Genomic DNA, 21,412 nt, shown 5'->3' with positions numbered 1-21,412 from the left:
GTGACACACACACAGAGGACAAAAAGCCAGGATGGGCAGGGCTCATGGGAAAGTCACTTTTAATGGTTTATTGCCAATGTTACAAAGGTTGACACATGGTCAGACAGGCGGGAACCACACTGGAGTTGTAAAACCAACAACAACGAGTCTAGGGTTTTAGTTTATTTCAAAAAAAAAAAAAAAAAGAGAAAGAAAAAATCAGTTTGCCTTGGCCAAGCTGACTGCATGTCCTGGGTATGCCTGGAGCCTGAGCCAGGGTTGCCACAGCCCCTGGAAGAGGCCAGGCTCTGAGTTGGCAGTGAGATGGGTCAGAGGGTCCCAGGGCAGTTCCCACACTAGCCTGGTCTAGGGCAGCATGTGGTGGTCCTCCCAAATCCACAAGGCCCAGCTGTCCTGCACAGCACCAGCCCTGCCCCACTCCTCTCCCTGCTTATCCCAGGAGTTGGCTATCACCTCCTGCCCTGCTCAGGGGGGCTGCTGGCACCCCACTGTTCCCAACCCTGCTTTGAAATAAATCCTTTAAGATGCTGATAATTCCCAGAGCATCAGCACAGGTGCTGTTCCCCTGGGATCAGCTCAGGACCAGCCCAGTGCACATTATCCTTGTCCCTCCTTGGAGCTGTGGGAGCCCACCTGGCCAGAGTATGGCGGAGAAGACCAAAAACTAAGTTTGTGCTTTGTATACGAGACCCTGCCTACACTGAGGGGCTGGGGAGGAGGTGGCTGTGCTCGCCCCACAGCTGAGGCTACTCAGACCCCTCAGCCCCTCACCACCCCAGCAAGCTACAGACATGCACACACACACACACACACGCGCACACACACACATGGGAAGAGGGGTCCCCAGGGGGCTGGGGAGGCAGGGGAGGAGGAGAAAGTGGTCATCTCCCCAAAACCATGTCAGCACCGAGCCAAGAAAAGCGCACTACTGGCCCAGCAGCGGTGGGGAGCACAGAGGTGCCAAGTGCCCCCCTGCCCCATGCCCAGGTGCAGCCCCCCCAGGCAGAGCAACAAGTGCCCCCAGTGCCCTGCCAGCAGCTGTTAGTCTTGTAAAACTAAATCTTTGCTTCCTATAAGTCACTCACCTCCTTGTGGTACCGCTGACCTGAGATCTTATGATGGAGGGATGTGGCTCAGGTGGGTGCTGTGAGCTGCCAGCGATGGGGATGGGTTTCAGACACCCAGATCCCGCACAGTGATCCGTCATCCCACACTGCGCTGTTTTGCCCCTGCCCCAGGGCACGTCCCAGTGTAGACCAAGTGGGATGCCCATCTTGCCAGAGTGGGATTCAGGAGGATGAGCCTCCCCGTGCCCCCTCCTGCTCTCAGCACCTGCTTCAGCCCAGGGCAGCTGGAGGGCTCTGTTCCCCATGGCCTCAGGGGGCAAGGAATAGGGGACATGGGGCTCGGTGCTGCCCCCAGAGCTGGGAGTGGCCGGGAAGGGCTCTGCTTCCCCTGTCCCCCTCGACAGACACTTACAAACACACACAGAGAAAGGAAACCGTAACCTTATAAAAGACACTGAACGCAAACGCCTGCATGTTTGGGGGCAGCCCCGGCCCCATCACCGCCTCGGCTCCCCCCACGCCCCCTGCGAGCGGCTGGGCAGGCTTGCTCCATGGGGCTGAGTGGCTGGCGGCCCTCCAGGCGCCTAGGAGCCGATGATCTGGCCAGACCATGTCTCGTGCTTCGTGTGCGGCGCCAGGTTAGTGAGGACCACCTCCACCGCCTGGAACTTCTGGTTCTTGGGAGGGATAGGGCAGACCTTGTACGTCACCTCATCCCCCTCCACCGGGACGTACTCCCCCTCGATGCTGTGGGAGAGGAAAGGAGAGATGGTGGGGCTGCGGCCAAGAGACAGACCCCTGCCCCAGACCACCCAGAACCAAGGAAGGCACCTGACCCACCAGCTGTGCCTTGGGAAAGAAAACCCACAGGTGATGAGGGGTAGAGGACAGGAAGATCCCCATTCCTACCCAATGGAGACATCCATGCCCCAGCCCACAAGTCTCCAGCCCCATGCTGGCATGCCTCCCCCGGGGTGTTCTGGCACCACACAACCCCGGGGACTTACTCAGACACATGCACGAAAATGTCCTCTGTGCCATTCTCAGGGGTGATAAATCCGTGTCCCTGGGAGCGAGAGAACTGCTTGCAGACGCCTTTGAAGATGGGACCGGCAGAGGCACGCGCCGTCCTGCGGGAGAAAAGGGAAGGAGATTTTTCACTGGTGGCGCTCACCCAGGGGGCAGCACAGGGAGAGGTTTCCTATGAACACATGATGCCCCCTGGGAGAGCACACGGCACCCACCCGCAGCACCCTTGGCAGGTGCAGCAACGCCGGGCGCTGCGTTGGCAAAGTGCACCGGTGTAAAGGGCTCTGCAGGTACTGCAGGTGACCACAGCCCCTGCTTAGCTCAACTGGATAGTCCCAAACCCGCAAGCCAGGTACTTACGCCGAGTAGGTCCTGGTCCTCTTGGTGGGGAGGGGGCTGGGCAGGTCCCGCAGCAGGAGGTTGCCTCGCTCCCAGATGCGGCTGCCCTCCCGCTGGAAGGGGAAGGTGGGCCACACTGGTGACTTGGGGGAGTGCAGCGGTGGCACCGATGGCGGGGCGCTGGGGTCCGAAGACATGGTGGGACCAGCGGGCTCCTCCGTTTTGGGGGCAGGTGGGTGGGCGGCAGGAGAAAGGACACCCGGGCGTGCGGGTCTACTGCTGGTGACCTGGGGAGCAAAAGGAGGCAGGGGTTACAGGCCCCTCTCTGGGGCTTTTGGCAGGGACAATTTGCTGTCAGGAATTGCCCCTCTGCTCTCAGCCATCTGTGGGAGCAGGCAGCATGCTGCCAGACTTCTGTATTGGACACCAACCCCCAACACTAGGAATTGCCCCTGGAAGCCTGAAATGTTCCAGCAATTCAATCCCAAGGGAAGAGCCTGGTTTGTGGCTCATTTACCAGGATAATCCCATATATTTGAGATGAAGTCGCTAAAAAGCACAGCCTGGGAAAAGAAGCAGTGGAACATGAGCTGCCACCAGCAGGGACCATTTTGGGAAGGATGCCCATGCAGTGCCAGCATGCCTGGGTCTCCAGTCTCAGACTCTGAGAACTTGTCCCAGCCTGAGATTTCTAATAAAAGAGTGAAGGAGAAAAGCTGAGACAATAGGTAGGTCAAGGCCAGGGGTCTGAGGTCTCCCCAGCAGAGGAGGTTGCCTCAGCCTTATAGGATCTAGGACCAAACTCCAGCCCCAGCCAGCAGCACATTTGTACAGGAAGGGACACCAGTAGGCTGTGATGGGGCTGCCAGCAGCCCTCACACCCCTTCAGGACCTCAGTGAGCCACAACACAAGCACAGCTTCCTGTTGCTGCCATCATTAGGCTCCAGTTTTTGGCTGGCATTCTGCAGTTTGCAAGGAGTTAAAGCCCTAAGGGGAAGAAACCCCACAAAGGTGTCCTGTCAGAGCAATTGTGGGCACTGTTGTCCTTGCTGAAGCACCCCAGCATGAAATTGGAGGGGTTGTGCACTTCTAAGCCTCCCAGTGAGATGCATGATCAGCACTGCAGCCACTTGCTCAGAAAGCCTTTGCTCTGATGGTTTCCAATCAGTCGCTGCATCTGACACTGGTGCCACTGTCCTGGGGTGCCCCACACCAGTGGCTGCTTGGGGGCACCTCTCTTTGGGTGTGCTAGGTGAGGGGGCTCACCCATCTCCATCACTCCTCAGCCTTGGGGGTTTTCCCATCACTCAGAGCTGCAGAGCCTGACATCCTACAGACTTACCATCCCCTTCCCCACCACCCACTTCAGCCCTTTCCCACCCCATTGGGGCATGCAGCATCTTTTGGGATGACACCTGCACACACTAGGAAACCCAGAGAATATTTAATTTGTTTTCTGACTCATTGTGGCCCCTTGAGACACGAAGGCCCTGGGGGGATGTGCAAAAGGGGGTCACCTCCACTCTGAAATTAGCAGGCACCAAGGACATGGAAAAAGATTTCTAGAGCAGCTGAAGTTTCAAGGAGGGACTAGGCAATTTCTGCTCCCCTCACCCACCTCTACTTGCTTCCCCTGCCAGGGGGTCTGCCTGCCACTGGATCCCCACTGCTACCAGTCCAGCTTGGATGCTGCCATGGGATGCTGCCCATCTGGGACTCAGTTGCCCCCTCTCAGCCTTGCAGAGCTTCACCCTCAGATCCAGGCAGCACAGCCCACGCTGGAGTCCTACCCCAAGGCAGAGGCCACCATGTTCCTCTGCCCTCCAAGATGACTTCCAGTCACGGCCAAAAACCCCCCCAAAATGTCTCTCCCTTCACTGGCTCCCCACCTACCCCCACGTCAAACCCTTCCTGTGCTTCAGTGGCTCCCCTCTGCCATGAAGCAACTAGAGCATGCGTGCTTGTCTTCTGCTCCACATCCCACCCCACAGAGGAGCTCCTTGGCTCCTGGCCCAACAGGCTCAGCATCTCCTGCCCCCATGCCCAGGTTGAGCATCTCTTTCCCCTACACCCTGGCTCAGCAACCCCTTCTCCCGTTCCCAGGCTCAGGCTCACCTCTCCTTCCACCACGTCTGTGGAGCTTGGAGAGGTTCAGGGAACACCCAAATGAGACACCCCAAAGCCAGGCCAGACATCAAGCAGCTTCATGGCTCCCATCTGTGCCCCCATCTGTGTCCCCATCTGACCTCCCTGCCTGTGCTAGCGAGCAGTCTGGCCACTTTAGGCCAGAAAAATGCAGGACCCATTGCCTTCCCAGCAGTGTCAGGGCTGTAGCAGTGGGATTATTTGGGGGAAGCAGGGCTGTAGGAGTGGGATGGTTTGGGGGGAGTGGCCCTCAGTTCTCTGCCACATCATGAAGCCGCCACTATGAAAATGGCCTCGCCATGACGCACCTCCTCTGTGTGTGCTTTCACTGACAAGGCCTTTCCATTCCCCCACCAGATTAGGGACAATGGAGGGTATTTAACCTGAATAACGATGCTTGGAGCAAACTATTAGTATGCTGAGGAGCTGGTTGGCATCCATAAGGGGCTGGAAAAACAGAAGTTTCCCAGAGGCAAAAGAAAAGTAAGAGGCAAAGGGGAAGAGGTGTGCAGGAGTGGGAGCCTTGCAGGAAAAAAATGCTGTGGGCTGGTGAAGTGGCAACCAAGAGAGGGTTTGCTCCAGGTTCACCTGTGGGAGCAGCCCAGGCTCAGGTGCCCTGGAAGGCTCCCTGGTTTGGGGGACGAGGAGTGGTCAAGAACAGTAGCATGCTGGGCATCACTGAGGAGGCAGACAATCTGATCCCGAGGGCCAAGGACAGAAGCAGAGGGTGCCCTCCTGGGCTGCTGTTTGCCCCCAGGAGCTGAGCTTGCTCCATGTGGGAGAACAAGCTAGACACGGTCGCTCATAGGTACTCTGGGGGGGCTCTGGCTGGCCCATGGGGATGTGGGAGGGAACCCTGATGTGGGATGGCATCTTACTAGGATAAGCACAGGGATAGGGCACAGCAAGGCTGTGGGATCCTCATCCTTAGGGGTATGCATCCAGTGGCTGAATGCCTGGTTTTGCTGGTGCTGGTGAAGCTGAGGTTGAATGGGAACTTGGCACCACGTGAGACTCCAGAGCAGTATCCTACCTCCTACCTCACTGAAATCCCCACAGCAAACAAAGGGACTGAGGAAATTAAACTCAGGGCAAAAGTGGGCTGAGAGAAGACGGGGGACACAAGCATATCCTTGCCAGTATCTCCTCCCCTCCCAGCCCAGCCAGAGGTCAGGGAAAACCTTCCTGTTCTCTCCTTTCCTTCCTGTGCTCCATCCCACCATCATCTCCCCAACCCTTTCTCCACATCGCAGCCACAGCAGGTGACAAGGAGGAAGCATCTGGGCACAGGAGGCATTTTCACCCTCTCCTCCATCTCCCGTGGTCATGAGAACCCCTGTTGGGGACAAGAGCATCTCTCTCCACCCCAGGAATCTCCTGGTCTGGCTAACACCACCCACGACACTGTGTCCACTCCACGCATATATACAGTGCAGGGATGAAATCCGGGTCACTTTGAAGAAGAGGAGAGGCTGCAGCAGCCCAGCTCTGCCGTGGGGCATGAGAAGCCTTTCCAGCATAACCCCTCTCCACCATCACTGCTGGACCTCCACCTTGCTCCTCCCTGTCTCCCCTTGGTGGCTTTGCTCCAAGGGTCTCCCAGGGTGACCATCCTTCAAGCCAAAGAGGTGTGTGAGCAGCACCAAGCCCAGGGCTCCCTGGAAGGATGCTCTTCATAAGAAACACCTACCACCCTGTCTGCCTTCCCCCCTCCCCAAAGAAACCATCTCGGAGCCAAACTCCAGAGCCCTCTGGTGACAGGGTCTCCTTTGGCAGCAGCAGCCAGCTTTGCTTTTATATTTTTCGGAGGGCAGGCTCCTGAGCTGGCAGAGCTGACAGTCGGGAGCGCTCGCAGGCTAAGGCAGGAAACCCAGGCCAATTAAGGCAGACAGGCAGTAGACACATCAGCTTTTATCTCAAGATCCAAGTACCCCATTCATCAGCAGTGACTGAAAGGTCTGCGGTTTATCAAATAAAATCACTGTCTCTCTCCCCTTCTTTAAAGCCAAACACATTGACTTGGGTGCTGGCTGTGACCTTGTTTAACTAAACAGCCTTTCAAGGTCTCCTAGAAGGGGGGAAAGAGCCTTTTGAAGAGGCACCAGCCTCCGTCCGCTACTCCCCGTTCATTAGCAGCAGCGAAGAAAAACCCCTCACACGTCCCTCACCCAGGCAGGGGAATACGTATTTAATTAGCTTAATCGCCCTCGGTGAGTCGGCCCTCCCGTGCGGCTTCTTTGTGCTCCTTCCCATTCTCTGGAACCCTCGGGATGCCCAGGATGGATGGGAGGATGGGTGGCCGCTCTGCTGGCGGCTGTCACACTCCGGCTGTGGACGTGACCCTTCAGCTGGCCTGTCGTTGCCTTTATGGGCTGTTCCCTTTCACGCTGCTGCTTCTCTTTGTAAATCCCCAGCTCAGATGCTGTCTGCCACAACACTCCCGAGTGCCACTGCTCCCCCACCCCAGCCAAGGAGCTGAATATTTTCCCTCAGCTGCCTTTTCCAGCAATCTTCTGCACGGGCTCTTCCATGCCACTCGCCATCATGTTTTCTCCACCCCTTGCAACTACCAGTGGCCTCAGTTTAGGAGTCAGGTTTACCACCCCTCTCAATCCACCCCAATAGAAAAAAGGTCTCTGTATGTCAAAAAGACACCCCACCTCCACAGCCAGCTGCCAGTAGCCATCTTCTCACCCCACAAAGCAGGGAAAGCAATGCTCTGGCCCGCTGCCATCCTCGGGGAGGCTGATGCCCCCCCAGACCCAGCTTGTCTAGACACAGGCTGAAACAGAGAAGAGCTACACCCCTCCAGACGCACGAGTGTGTCCCCAGGGCTCGATGCAAAAACAAAAATCCCATTTTTCAGCTGCTTGGCATATTCACCTGCCAAGGGACCCAACAAAAACACGGTGGCCAGCAGAGATCCCAGGGGGGTTGCCATGAAGGTCAGGAACAAGCTGGGGAACAAGGATGGCTCCAGGCAGCAGCTACCATGAAGAGGGCCACCACAGCACTCGCTGGGCTATGGTTCTCCATCCTCCCTTCCTTGGAGAAGGCTCACAGCCTCGGCGTCTGGCAGGTTTTTATAAATGCTGTCTCTGTCCGATGCTAATGAAAGCCTCTCAGCTCCCCCCTGCTCCCGTTTTTTGGTTACCAGATCATGTTGTTAAGAGTCAAATAGCAAGCAAAGCAATTTCCTCATCTACCCTGAGTGTTACAAACCCCTTTACTGAGACAAATTACTATAGGAAAAATAAAACTAGGCGGTTTTTGGGGAATGCACACTGACAGCGTCCCCTCCCCAGCTAAGCCAATCACGCTCCCAACTTCAGAGATCTTTGCTGAGATAGTCTCGCCTACGATACAGCCTGCTTAGCGCTAAAATATGAATGTCACCTTTATGGATTGATTATAAAAAGCTCCCCTAGTCAGTGCTGGGCTGCCCAGTTCTCAGGGAGGCCATGGGGGAGAGCAAGCAGGCTGAGAGATGCAGAGGAGAAGCAAGGAGAGAAACCATCATGGAGGCTTGATTTACCTTTTAAGCATATATGCAAAATCATCACAAATACCGACTTTGTGGGATCTGTTTGTTTTCTTGTGTAGGTTTTTATTTTTTAATTAGCAGAGCGTTCAAAGACGTGGTACAAACATCTTCCTCTGTGTCCTTCCTTCCTTCCTCCTTTGTGGATCTAACTTGCCATCAGCAGGAATAGCGCAGCCAGTCCCAAAGAAACACCAATTCAAGCCACATCATTATTAGTCTGCTTTAATAAGACGGATTTTTCACAAATTGCCTTCCCCTCACCCGGCAATCAGAGAGCTGGGTCCCAGCTGAGCTCAGACCTCCGTGGCAAAGCCCTGGATTATTTGCCCCCCAGCCAAAGCAGACGTGCAACATTGCCGCCGCCACCCCCAGGGGAGTTATTGTTCCTGAGGCTAGTAGGGAATAACCAAACCGCAGGGAAGTCACGCTTCACCCTCGCACCTCTCCACCGTCAAAAGGAAAAAGCAGGTTTGAAAGAAAAAGGTGGTGCGTGAAGTTTACCCTCCAGCTACAATAGCCCGGGCACGCTAGATGGCTATTGTGCCTCCCCTTACTCACCTCCTTAGCAGCGACGGGCTCCTTGGAGCTGCGCTCTGCAGAGCATCGGTGCTCGGCGGGGCCGGACACTGCCCCGCTACCTTGCGAGGAGCAGCGGTGTCGCCCGCAGTCCGGCTCCGGGGGGCTTCCTCCGGCTGCCTGCTGATGGATCTGCGGTATCTGATGTGTGTATGATGTGCGCTTCGAACACACACGCATCCGCACGCCTTCCCCTGACGTCAGGGCCGGGCCAGGGGGAGCGGGCAGGTGGGAGGGATCAGCATGGTCATTTCTGAGCTAGGCTTAAAGGAGAAGGTCTGTATGGGGGGCCGGAGGTGACGAGGGTCGGCCCCGGGGGGCCGCGTCGCTCCGGTTGCGCAAGGTGACGCATATCGGTGGCACGGCCGGACGCAATGGGGCAGCCCCACAGGCTGCAGGGACAGAGGATGGGGGGGGAGGGTGTGGGAAGGCACCCGAGGCAGGGATGGGGACAGGAGGCCAAGTCTGGATGGGGAGGGTTCCCTCGCAATGGGTCAAACCTCTCCCCTGTCACCTCAAGTCTCACTGGTGCAGCTGCAACTGCTCTCCCCGCCTGCCCCAGCCTCCCTGCCCCCTGCAGCCCCCAAGCACCCATGCCACAGACACCCCCGGTGCAGCAGGAGAGCACAGGGGGCACATGCTGCAAATCCATCCTACTGCCCTGCTCCCCTGCTTTGGGCTCATAGCCAGCTGTCACAAGCCCAGGTGCTTCTTAGGGGTCTCATTTCTATCAGTGCTCTGTGCCAATCCCCAGCCCCAAAAGATCCTTGTTTTCTGTTTTCCCCTGTGCTGATGTGACCGTGCTCAGGAGAGCCATCTCTGTGGGCAGAGGCAATGTCATAAATTGGCCCAAGACTTTCTCTCATAGGGGCACAGGGTGATGCAACGAGGACAGGAATCAATCGTTTGCTGATTCCACTGGGAAACAGGGTGAGGAGTAATGGGGTTTAAATTGCAAGGAGCAAGATTGATGTTAGACATTATGAAACGCTTTCTAACAGAACAGACAGTTAATTACTCAAGCAGATTGCCTGGGGAAGCACCAGAGTCTCCATCACTGGAGGTTTGTAAGAATAGGCTGGGTAGGCATACCTTGTGGGGAATTTAGGTGATAGCAGCCTCATTTTGGAGTAGAAGGGTGGATCACACCAGCACCTTATCACGCAGGTCCCTGTGATCCTAGGAAAAAATATACAGTCTCAAACAACCATGGTGCAGTGTAAGTTCTGCTGGGAGCTGTTACAGCCATCTTGTGACATGGGGTGGTTCTGTGTTGCTTTTGTTTTCTTTAACTCATTCCTTGATATATTTTAAGTAGCTGAACACCATGGTGCCAACTGGATCTGTTCCAACCCTGGGGGCTGCAGGGTGGTGTGCATGTTGTGTGGGAAGTCACAAGGCATAACACACAGTCAGGAGTCAGGCTGTATCCATCCATCCACCATCCATCCATCTATCCATCCAGGTACTGGGTGTTGATCCGTGGCTGCCCCAGGGGCTTTGGCAGAGGGTTTGGATCACAAAGAACTTGTCTTTCTCTTGTCAATGAACTACAGTGCAGAAAAAGGCTCCATAGACAGAAGAGACCAGGCCATGGCAAGGCCACTAAGAAGCACTGAAACCCCAAGTGCAGGTGGGTTCTGGCATTGCCCATCATGCTCTGCTTGTGGCTTTTCAAGTAGTTTTCCATGACAAAACAGGAGCCCTATTCCTACCCTACGGACACCACAAGGCTCATCTCCCCAGTCTACCCTTCAAAACCTTGCAAAAGAAGGGGAGGAGACCCCAGCCAGCTCTCAGACCCTACTCTGAGTTTCTCCTGAGATGGCCTCTCCTCTCTTGTGGGACAGCTCTACACATCCAGACCAGGAGGGTCCTGAGCTGGAAACAGCTGGAGGCCAGTGCTGGGGATGTGTGATATGGGCATGCCCTCTTCTTCCCCAGGCATTCATTTAACATTTGTACATTGAATATCAGAAATACCTGTACTTTCCCATTTGCTTTGTGGTATGCCAGGTTTACCTGTGTGCCCAGTTGCATGTATTAAACAGTGTGAACTGAACAGAGGAGATAAGCGTCAGAGCCTGGCTCTCCCATTTAAAGGCTCTTGATGGAAAAGGCACAGGGAACTCAAAGCATGTTTGGCTGGAAGGTGGCTCTGGGCATGCGCTGCAGCAGAGGAGGCAGAGAGTCTAAAGCAGGCAAAAATGATAAAAGGAGAAGAGGGGAAGCTTTGATCAAACAGAGAGTGGGAGTGGGGGTGCCAGAGATGCCTGCAGAGATGGAAGAAAAGGCAGGAGCGTGGAGGACTTTGTACGTGAGAAGATACATAATTCCTTTGGAGTCAATCAAAGGAGGGCCAGAACTGTCTAGATGCAAATTACCACTCACCTCCCCTAGCATCCCTGAGCCAATTTTGCTCAAGAGCCATGGGGATGCAGGGACAGAGAAGATCTTAAACAAAGTAATTTGGGGGTTCCTTTCATTTTCCTCATAGGTTCCAATCCTTCAGGTAGCTTCAAATAGTATTTTCCAGTTTTCCTGTACAATCAAGAGAATGAGAAATGTCTGGAATTTTCTCTGAGGGACAGAAAAACTCTTGTGCAACCCCTGGATTCCAGCAGCTGAAGCTTCAAAAACACCAACTAACCAAAAAAAACCAAACCACAAACAAACAAACAAAAAAACCCCAACCAGCAATGGAAAACCATGCTCCCAAATATTGGAAAAGCCCCAGTACTGCTGAGAGAGACTCTGGAGACTTTATGGTTATATGTGAAAAGGTGTGTACAGGCACTGCAGATTTGTGGATATTTACCATGTCAGTACTCCTGGAACAAAAAGAGACACTCAGCAAAACGAGGCTGGTTCACACCATCTCCAACAGCAAGACACTTTAGCAGCAGCATTAAAGACAGTGTAACTCTGAGCACTACCAGTAGCTGAGACAACACCCATGTGGGGCATAGTTTGGCTTTTGTTTATGTTTTTACATTGGAGACAGTACTTGTGAAATACAGAATTCCTTCAGGGAGAAAACCCAGGTGGGACCAGAGCAACATCTGTGATGTGTACAATGGCCCAGGCACATGCCACTTGGGATTGAGGGGAGTTACCTGCAGAGGGTGAGACTGGAAATCATTTCCCACAACCTGAGATGTTACTGGTGGAGGCTGAGAAACTGACAGCCAGGCTCAGTGCTGGTGGGGACTGTAGCCCAGTACTTGAGGCACTGAAGCTCATCCAACACTGCCATAATTAGCTTTCTCTCCACACATTTCAATTCAGTTTCCCCAGAGTAATAGCAAAGTACCTGCAAGTTTCACCAAAATACATCGTTGCATAGAGAAGAGGAATCCTGTCCTCCTTACTGAGGAGTGGCCTGCAGCATTCAGCCCTTGCTGGCAATCACAGAGCTGATATAGGAGAGAGAGATTCTGCAGGTCTTGCTTGGTGCCTCCACTTTACAAGACAGCAGACATAACCTGTAAGACCCAAACCAATATGAAATGAGACCTTGCAGGCCTGCTACTCACACAGCTGGCTTTTGGGGACTGCAGATCAGTCTGAAGGGAGATGTATCTGCTTTGTATTTGGCACCCAGAAGCCCCTGATGGGGCATAGCTATTGGAACCATGAAAAATGTTAACTCAAGGACGGGCTACAATGGAAGCATAATATAACTCTGTCCAAATCCACTTCTCTTAATCTCTCATGTTCTCCCAGGTATTCCAGTCTACTTTTCCTCTGAACCCATGCCCCTATTTAACCTTACAGTTCTTATATACAAAAGCATCCAGAGTGATCACTGTGCCAAAATCAACAGTGTCTAAGTTCTGCCTCCTTGTGTGATACCAAGGCTATTTCTTCCCCTGCCATCAGAAGAAGGACAGGGTTGGGAACTATTCTCTCTTCTGAAAAAGTAGCTACAGACACCTGCGAAACCTGCAGTCCAGCTAAAGGTCAAACCTGGCACTGCCAAACCTGCATGAGGCCAGGACAGAACAGCAAGGGATGAGGCACGTGTGCCAGCAGAACTGTGCTGTGCCCAGATTAGCGCAGCAGTGACTGTAGTGTAGGAGAAAGGAGCCTTTGTAAGGTTCCCTGAAGTAGGACAAGAAGAGCAAGAAACACTGGGGATTTGGGTTGAGGTGTTCTGTTAGAGTGGTGTCTGCTGTGCTGGCAGCAGAGCATATTGCTGAGGCAGTAGATGCTGCTCCAAGAAAAATGCTGCTTTTCTCAGGTGACAGGGTAAATCTTGTTTCTGGGCCCCCCATTTAATACAAACACATCAAATATGTGCAGACCAGCCATGTTTATTTAAACAAAAAAACCCCCAGAACCCAAAGATCCTGGTGAAACAGGAGTAATTGTGATCAAAAACTCCTTGGCCAAGACAGGTATCTTTTTAATGAGGCCCAACCAACCATGGTATTTTCAACCTCATTCCGCCCCCTCCCCCCCTCCCTTCCCCCCCCCCCGTTGCAAGACAGCTCAACATTTAATGATTTCTTATCTAAAAGCCATGTTACTGTCCCACCATGCACTGCTGGGGGGTGTGGGGGATGACACATTTAGCCTTTGCATCAAAGACATTATGCTGAGAGTGCAGTTTTGACTGTCAGCCAGGGATGTTTGGTTTTCCTGGCAGATCTTTTTTTAAACACACTTCAAACAACCTCCTTTCATTTTCCCCAATAAATCTCAGATGTTAGCACACCCCCTTGTTTTCTGCCATCCCTCATGCTGCTTCTCTCACTGCAGAATGCACCAAGGCCTGAAAAAACTACCGCGTGGGGGTTGGTTTCTTTTTGGTAATTAACACTCTGAAATTATTGCAGCTCTGTGTGACGACAGTTTGTCCCTGACAATAACCTTGACCTAAGCACTGGACAGTCGGCGCTGTGAAGAACTTCCAGCTGCAAAGGGCACTATAAACCCACCGGGTTTGTTAGAGAGGTGGGCAAACAACTGAAAAATCGGCTTTCAGAGAGGCGCAGACTTTGATCTTTGCGACCCTGTCGGGACTGAAGCTTATGCAAATGATAAATTAAATCACAATAACCCCGGTTGTGGATTGCTTCAGCCGCGGCATGGGAGCCTCTGCCCGGGGCTTGGCGGGGGGGGCAGGGGGGACATAGAGCAACCGTGCACAGGGCGCCCGGTTGCTGAGGACATTTCCACGTTTATAATGACCAAAATCACGTCCCTCACGGGGGTGACCGGACACGGCCGCGGACACCGCTGCGGTTATACCGGGCCAGGGCCCGGCCCCGCCCTCGCCCCGCCCGTGGAGGAACAAAATGGCCGCCGCGCCCCCCGCCGCTTCCTTAAGTGCACGGGGCCCGCCCGCCGAGCGCGATTGGCTGAGGCGGCGCCGGAAGTGGCGCGCGGCCGTGGCGCGCGACGGGCTCCGCGTGCGGCAGGCGGGTGAGGGGTGATCCCGCCGTCCCGCCCGCTCCCGGCCCCTTCCCACTGGGACAGCCGGGATACCGCCCCGCCGGGCTCCGTGCGACACGGGGGGGTGGCTTCCCGGGCCCGCCTCGGTTGTCCTCGCAGCGCTCCAGTTCCCGAGGCTGTTGGTGTCTCCTCGCCCCCTCCTCCGCCACCATGTTTGTCCTGGTGGAGATGACTGACACTGTCAGAATTCCTCCCTGGCAGTTTGAAAGGAAACTGAACGAATCCATTGCTGAAGAGCTAAACAAGAAATTGGCCAATAAGGTAAAGCGTGGGTCACGTATTGGTTGATGGAGGCATTGTAACATCCCCGAGCGTTTCTTCCTTTCACTTGTGCCCAATGAGACGGTGGCTGAGGTGTCAGAGTAGTTCAGATGGGAAGGCCATGCCCAGCGACTGTAAACAAAGAGACAGCCACGTGCCACCTCAAAGGGGACATTTTTCTAATGGCTGATGCTGTAATGGGGAGATACTGAGTTGCCAGATGGGGCAGAGAAACATGGAAGAGAAGTGAGAGCAGCTGCTGGGTTGTGTATAGCAGAGCAATCTGAAATGCAGCCTGAAAACCAGGTGCAAACTAATCCAGCCAGTGAGGAATCAGAAGAAAAACAAAAAGCGGACTGTATAAATATTAGCCGATTTGGTCTGTGGTTAATAATTGAAATACAGCGTGGCAGTAAGAAGCTGGTTTTCAGAATATAACAAGTGTTCTGTGGTAGACCAGGAGGTCAGAGTTTGCCTGTGCAGCCTTGGGACTCTGATTAGCACATGGCTTTCAACACAAAGCAGGGACAAAACTCAAAATGTACCTGTGAATGTGAAAGTAGCTCAAAAGAGCAATCTGAAGGGATGGGGTGTTGTGAATAGCAGGTTCTATGGACATGTTATGAAAAGCAAAAATCTTCCCTCATCCACTGATGGCTGGGTAGGTGCCTCAAATTTTGTAGGAGTGAAGCTGTCTCAGAAGTAGCAGAGAAACCAAGAATTTGCCTTGTGTCTCCCCATAGCTAATATAATTTAAGACAAAAGTCAAGCCTAGAGGCTTTTGACAGTGTAACTCCAACAAAAAGTATGTTAAGCCTTTGGACAAGCTGTGGGGCTGGTGAATGATGTTTGTAGGGAGCTGTTTACTGTCTTGGCAGATCAAGTTCTCGTCACTGACAGTTTCCCCAAGGGTCTCTGTAGCAGTGCTCTTTCCAGTGCCAGTGAAAACACGTGCTCCCATAACACTTGAATTGGGGTTCCCCTGCAATGCTGGGGCTGTTGAAGGCAGTGCACCAAAACAGCCTCCTTCCTGTCTCGCCACCCTTCTGTTGCTACCTTTTGAAAAGGTGTGCATAATGTATAAATTTGATAGTTTGCTTGATTTAACCCATTGGGTTGATTTACTGCCTTGAAATTGGTTTTTTCTTTGAGCAGGTTGTGTACAATGTCGGGCTCTGCATCTGTCTGTACGATATCACAAAGCTGGAAGATTCATACATATTTCCTGGGGATGGTGCATCACATACCAAAGGTATGTGCTTGTTCTCAGTTATATAGTGTTGCAGAAGGTTAAGTAATGATCTGGAAATGTAGGCTGTGTTCAGTTGTTAGGGAGAGTAACAACCTTGAGTTCACAGCCTTAACTCCGTTCCTGTGAGGAGGGCAAGACGAACATGATGAAAGTATTTTCTTTTCTTTGCAGTTTTTGGGTACAAATACGGCTTTAAAAAGCCAGTCCTGCTTGCCTTCTCCTGCAGTTCATCCCTGTTCTACAATTAGAGCCATAGGTGTGGGGTTAGGAAGGAGCTAATTTAATTGAAAATTATTGAAAATCTTCACGTAGAAATAAGTTGCAATAATTGCTTTCCGTTCCTCTAGTGTTTTTTCTTTTTGAAGCTTATTTTTCCTAGCTAGAATGTTGAAACTTGTTTCTGCATATAATATTTGCACAGCATTTGATGCTCGTGTCCTAGCTGGAAGTTCTATGACATTTTTGTTGAAACTTAGACAGTTCTGGTTCAGCATACATTTCTAGTGTTTTTTGGTTTTGGTTTTTTTTTTTATAAAAAATTAGTAATTTCTTTACTTTGACTCTTGGTAAATCTGACTAAAATCTGGAAGTAAATGCATAAAAGCAAATTTCTTTTTTTTTTTAAGTTAAAATTAGGGGTTTTTTTAAACTGGTAAGAGATGCATTTTTCTATTTTCAGTTTACAGTGTGGAAGCATAGGTTGAGTACATGAAATGTTTCCTGTTGGAAGGAAACTGGACTGACTGTATGTGGCTCCCCTTGTCTAAATTTCAACTCCAATACAACTCGCTTCCAGCAAATAAAAACTTCTCTAATATTGAAGGAAGATGGCAGGCTTTCCTGATTGCTTTAATCTCCATTCAGCTTCTTAACTTTGAATTACTCCTTGAACTGAAAGAAGATAAAAGGCAGAAGTAATGCAAGAAGGTATAATTTCAACTGATACTTTTGGCCTTGAAGCACTGTGCAGGAATGCTCCTGTCATGACTTAAGCAGAGGCCCTGCTCCATGCTTTTGAGCTTACACTTTCATTCTGTGAACTTTGACTCTTGCAAGACTGAAGAGCTGAGAACAGGACACTGCTGCTCAGCTGCTGTCAGAACTCGTACAAACCAGTTAGGAATCAGAACTCTTATTCCCGTTTTTCTGTCTAATCAGTGCTTGTAAAGAAATCGTGAAAGAAACTGGCTAAGTGTCTTAGGGGGCGTATAGGATGTGGGATTTTGTTTTAATGGCTGCCATCCTGTGGAAGGAGTGCAGTTCACTCACAGGGAAATAACAGTAATGATGTGTTTTCTTTTAAGTGCATTTCCGCTATGTGGTCTTCCATCCCTTCCTGGATGAGATCCTGATTGGACAGATTAAAAGCTGCAGCCAGGACGGCGTCCACGGTAAGCCACTACTTCTGACATTAGGGGACACGTGAGCTGCAGGGCTATTGGGTCTACCAAAACACTGATTTCGGGTGGAATGATGCTGTCTGTAGGCTGGGTAAAGGCTGTCGCTGGCCTCTCGCACTGCTCTGAGCTGAGTGTGGTTGGTAGTTTGAGCCTGGCAGCTTTTCCTGCCCTTGATGCTTTTGTCTGCGCTCCTCTTTCCTTTTGTCAGTCTCGTGTGTGCCCAAGAAGAACAGGCAAGCCCATCTGGAGCATAGACTGGATTAATTTTCATGCTTCAGTTAACAGAACTTGTGTTTTTCAAAGTGGAAGTATCGGCTTGTGTTGGTCTGATGTATTTTTCCTGTGTTTCTGTGCAAATTCACAATCACTTCCTATACCTGAAAACATGGAAGGGAAATGTCTTTGTGAGCACAAAGTGCTGCCAGAGTCATGGAATACATAATTGATGAGTTGCTTTCCTTTCTTGAAGAAGTCTTCCATGCAAACAAGCTCCTCTGCTCAGTTGTTAAATTAGGGCAGTGAGATTACCTTGGCTGCATTTGTTGCTGAATTTGAGCATGATCCATTCTCTGCTGAAATTCAACATCATGAAATTTTAAGGGGAGATGGGGACTGTTCTGAGTTTATATTGGTCTTTATTTAACGTGTTACATCTGTGATTTCTGAGCTCTTTTCTGTCACAGACCTCTATAGCATCTGACTCATTTCTTGGAACGCTTTCATTTCCATTCCTGCTCCAAACAACCTTTTCCTTTCCCAGCAGGCACAAAGACTGTGCCCTCTGTTGCTGTATGTACTTTCAGCCGGGTGGTTTCTTTGCTGCCAATGGAAATTGAGTGTTGTGGCTCAAAGAATAATTCCTGCATAATCTCAATGTCCTTCCTGAGAGAGAAAGGGAATGAGTCTAGAAATGCATTTTAGGAATCACTGTGGAACATCATTTGCAAAGAATTGTTTCAGTCTTAATCGAATTCTTTTCTCCGCAGTTTCTATTGGATTCTTTGATGATATTGTCATCCCACCAGAATCCCTGCAGCAGCCAGCTAAGTTGTATCCTTTGATCACCTTTGATAACTTTACTACTTCATTTCAAAAGATTGTGCAGTGCTGGCCCAACAGGCATTCACCACTGCAACAATGAAGGTGCTCAGTGGCAGAAGCTAAGCCCTTGTGTCGGGCAAGTCCCGCAGACTGTTATCACAGCTAGACAGGCCCTCACGCTCATTAGGTTTTGCAGGATCATTATGCCTGCTGATAGAAATGAATGGCAGTGTCCCCTGAACAGCCAAGTTGTAATCCCTGCCTCCAGTCTTGGCTGCTGCTGAAGATAGAATGCAGGTTTTACTACGCCATGTGATGTCTACATACATGTGTGTCTGATGTACTTCAGTGTGACAGGCAAGGTCATCTTGGGTTTGAGGGGGTTTGCTTGTTTGGGGGTCTTTTCTGTTGGGTTTTTTTTTTTGGGTGGGTACCCCAGCAGTGTACACCTTGAAGCAGAAAAATCAGAAGGAAGACAGGTCCTGGACTGTGCAGACAATGACCCAGGACAGTACATGGTGGTTTGATAAATAACTGTGAAAAGGCTTTGAATCAAGTCTATTCTCAGCACTGTGAGAAGGTGATCTGTCAAGCAGAATACTGATTGTTTCCATCCTTAATCCCTGGCATGGCCAGTGATGAAGCAGAGCAGGTGTGGGTGTGGGAATACGAGACAGAAGAAGGGGCCCATGACCTTTACATGGACATTGGGGAAGAGATCCGCTTCCGAGTCGTGGATGAAACATTTGTCGATACATCACCGACAGGTCCAAGCTCTGCAGAGGCTTCCACTTCAACTGCCACAGAAGAAGTCCAGAAGAAAGAGGCACCGTACACTCTTGTGGTAGCTATGTGCATTGATTCATAGAGCCTTGTGAGCACTGTGGTTTGTTCAGTGTCTAAAATAGCATCCCTTTCCCAAGGAACTGATTGCTTTAAGATGACCGTGAAGCAGTCTCACAAAATGAAAGGAGTGGAAAAAGGGAGAAACGAGATTGTTCTTGCGGTTGCTCTGAGTGTTTTCATTGGAACACTTTGTGGTTGTTGGTGGATTTTCCCCTGGGAGGCTGATTTAAAGCAGACTTACAGATGCAGGATCTGTAAGTAGGAGTGAGCGTATGAGGAATACAGAGCTGGGAGCAACACATCAAGGTTTATGCAGCAGCTGAACAGTGTTTCCTTGCAGTGTGCTGGCATAAGACCCACTTGAGTACAATGCATGAGAAAGGTAGATCTGAAGCAGTGACAGCTCTGTTCCATAACTCAGGGGAGAGATGTTACATTTTTAGGCATTTTCCTCTATTCTGTGTGCAGTTTACAGTTGTACCCTCTCGTCTTCTCTCTGTGAACAGGGATCAATCAGCGAGCCCGGCCTGGGCCTCCTGTCGTGGTGGACAAACAGTTAGCTGCCATCAGAGCCTGCTCCACAGAAGGTCTTTCCGGTGGATGTTTGGGGTATAACGGGATCCTGCTGGTGCTCATTGCTCCTCTGAAGCTTAATGAGAAATTAGACCTGCCATTCTCTGTTTCCCCTTCAGCTTCCAGCCTGCCAGAGAGAGACAGTTGCTTTCAAGACATGTCTTCACTGATCTGCAGAAGGGAATTTATAGGCACAAAAAGCCTTGAGCGCAGCAGCAACAAACTCAGCTGGAGCTTTGGTCTCCTGCCCTGGAGAAAAAACTGGGGAGGTCTTTACTTGCCTGAATTAAGGAGGGAGTTGACTTCCGTGAGTGAAAGCAGAAGAGAAAGCTTGTCAAAAAGTACAGCTTCCTTGGGCTGAGAGCTTGATCTCAGAGGGTAGAAACCTGCCCTTCTTTTGACAGGAAATTAAGAAGAAGCAGCAAAAGACTTAACTAGTTACTAGCAGTGCGGTACTCCAGAGACCTGGAAAATGCTGCTGCTGGGAGAGCAGGAGAGATGGGGGCAATGTTCTGCTAAGAATGGGAACTTCACCCATGGATGAAGTCAGCCAAAAAGAATGGCAATGACAGTTGTTTACCCAGAAGTAACTCCGGTTTGGTGAAGATGACCACTGTGGAAAGCTACGGACTGCTTAATGTGCTGAATGGAATTACTTTACTGAGTGGGCTGTACTTATGTAGAATGAGCTAAACTTTGCAGTTTGACTGAAATATGTAATTATGAACTAAATGGACCAAGGCTGCTTTGAGCAAGCTGCTCCAAACTCTCCTTTGTGAGGGTGTCTTAATACCATAAGTGGAATAAATAGTAAAAACCACGCAGCCTGCCTTCCTGTACAATTTGTGGGGAAACTATTAGCTTCCTGCCTAGGAGGAAGAAAACAGTTGCCTCCTGCAGTTTAGCTACTTGGATTTCAAGGCAGATAGTGTTGAGACCAATGTTTTGCTCTGTGCTAGCAGCCAATGACAAACAATTGCCATCACCCTCCCTGACAGCAGTACAAGGAGAGGGGGGAACAAAACTGAGTAAAATCTATGCAGGGCCCATTGCCAAGAGAGTGATGCTGCACGTAATTACAAAGCCAGCCACGTTTGGCAGGAAGGGGCTGTAATTCACTGGGATAGTGGGTATGCTTAACCTCCGACTGCGAAAACAAAGCCTGAGTCACCAGCGCCCTCCCTGCAGCATCGTTAGAACCCCTTAATTCTAAACTGTTATTCCTGGTGCATTGCCCTAATTAAAAGGGAGCATAGAATTCTTTAGGTTCACATAGTAACTGAGGTCCATCTGCACAGACAGTAAGCTTATTGAATACCACCTACAGAGCAGCAGTGCTGACATGCAACCATCTAGCTGTGGTGGAAACAAACTGCAGAAAACCCCCAGCTGTTTGTGTAGGTGGAAATTTGGGTGAAACAAGTGAGGAGCTTCCACACAGGCTGTTCTGGGGTAGTGCCAAAGCAGGGGAAGAAAACAGCCCCAATACCTCCAAGAAGTTGTTTAGCTCAACTCCCATTTCACAGGGTTAGAGCTCCCAGGAGTGCAGTGAGATGGGAGCTACATGGCTTTGTGTGCAGTTCTCCTGAAGAGACTCCTCAGCATCTGTCTCCTGTTACAAGCTGTGCTTGAGGAAACTGATTTAGTGCCCAGTGCTGGGAGGGCAGATACAGCAGGTGCTCTTGCAAGTTTGTCATTGCTGCAGTAGTGGTACTGATTTGCAAGGCACAGGAATGTAGTGGGGAAGGTGGTGATGGAGTGGAGCCTGCAGTAGGCTAAACAGTGCAAGACAGCTGTGAGGGCTCTTTTTTTTTTACCATGTGGAGTTACTGTTTGTTGTGGTTTGTTGTTTTGTTGTGGGTTTTTTTTCCCTCCATA

At 51.1% G+C, this 21,412-nt stretch overlaps 2 protein-coding genes across 2 annotated transcripts; one reads left to right on the top strand and one right to left on the bottom strand.

The window, feature by feature from the left end:
* Positions 1–42: 42 nt before the first annotated feature.
* CSDC2 (cold shock domain containing C2) lies at positions 43–8,945 on the bottom strand. The gene is made up of 4 exons (XM_027659680.1): positions 8,684–8,945; positions 2,457–2,722; positions 2,075–2,197; positions 43–1,814 (listed from the first exon to the last, which is right to left on the bottom strand). Exons 1-4 carry the CDS (start codon positions 8,879–8,881, stop codon positions 1,652–1,654), a joined length of 750 nt encoding a protein of 249 aa, XP_027515481.1. The 5' UTR covers positions 8,882–8,945; the 3' UTR covers positions 43–1,651.
* Positions 8,946–14,111: 5,166 nt separating this feature from the next.
* On the top strand, positions 14,112–20,355 carry POLR3H (RNA polymerase III subunit H). The gene is made up of 6 exons (XM_027667103.1): positions 14,112–14,422; positions 15,578–15,674; positions 16,979–17,065; positions 18,061–18,124; positions 18,752–18,959; positions 19,468–20,355. The coding sequence occupies exons 1-6, from the start codon at positions 14,312–14,314 to the stop codon at positions 19,519–19,521; spliced, it is 621 nt and encodes a 206-aa protein (XP_027522904.1). The 5' UTR covers positions 14,112–14,311; the 3' UTR covers positions 19,522–20,355.
* The last annotated feature ends 1,057 nt before the right edge of the window (positions 20,356–21,412 follow it).

This window comes from Corapipo altera, unplaced genomic scaffold (assembly GCF_003945725.1).
Source record: "Corapipo altera isolate COAL_440 unplaced genomic scaffold, ASM394572v1 1, whole genome shotgun sequence".
In the NCBI taxonomy this organism is placed as follows: domain Eukaryota; kingdom Metazoa; phylum Chordata; class Aves; order Passeriformes; family Pipridae; genus Corapipo; species Corapipo altera.
The sequence above is the reverse complement of the archived record's forward strand: the minus strand, read 5'-3'. Positions and strand labels throughout refer to the sequence as shown.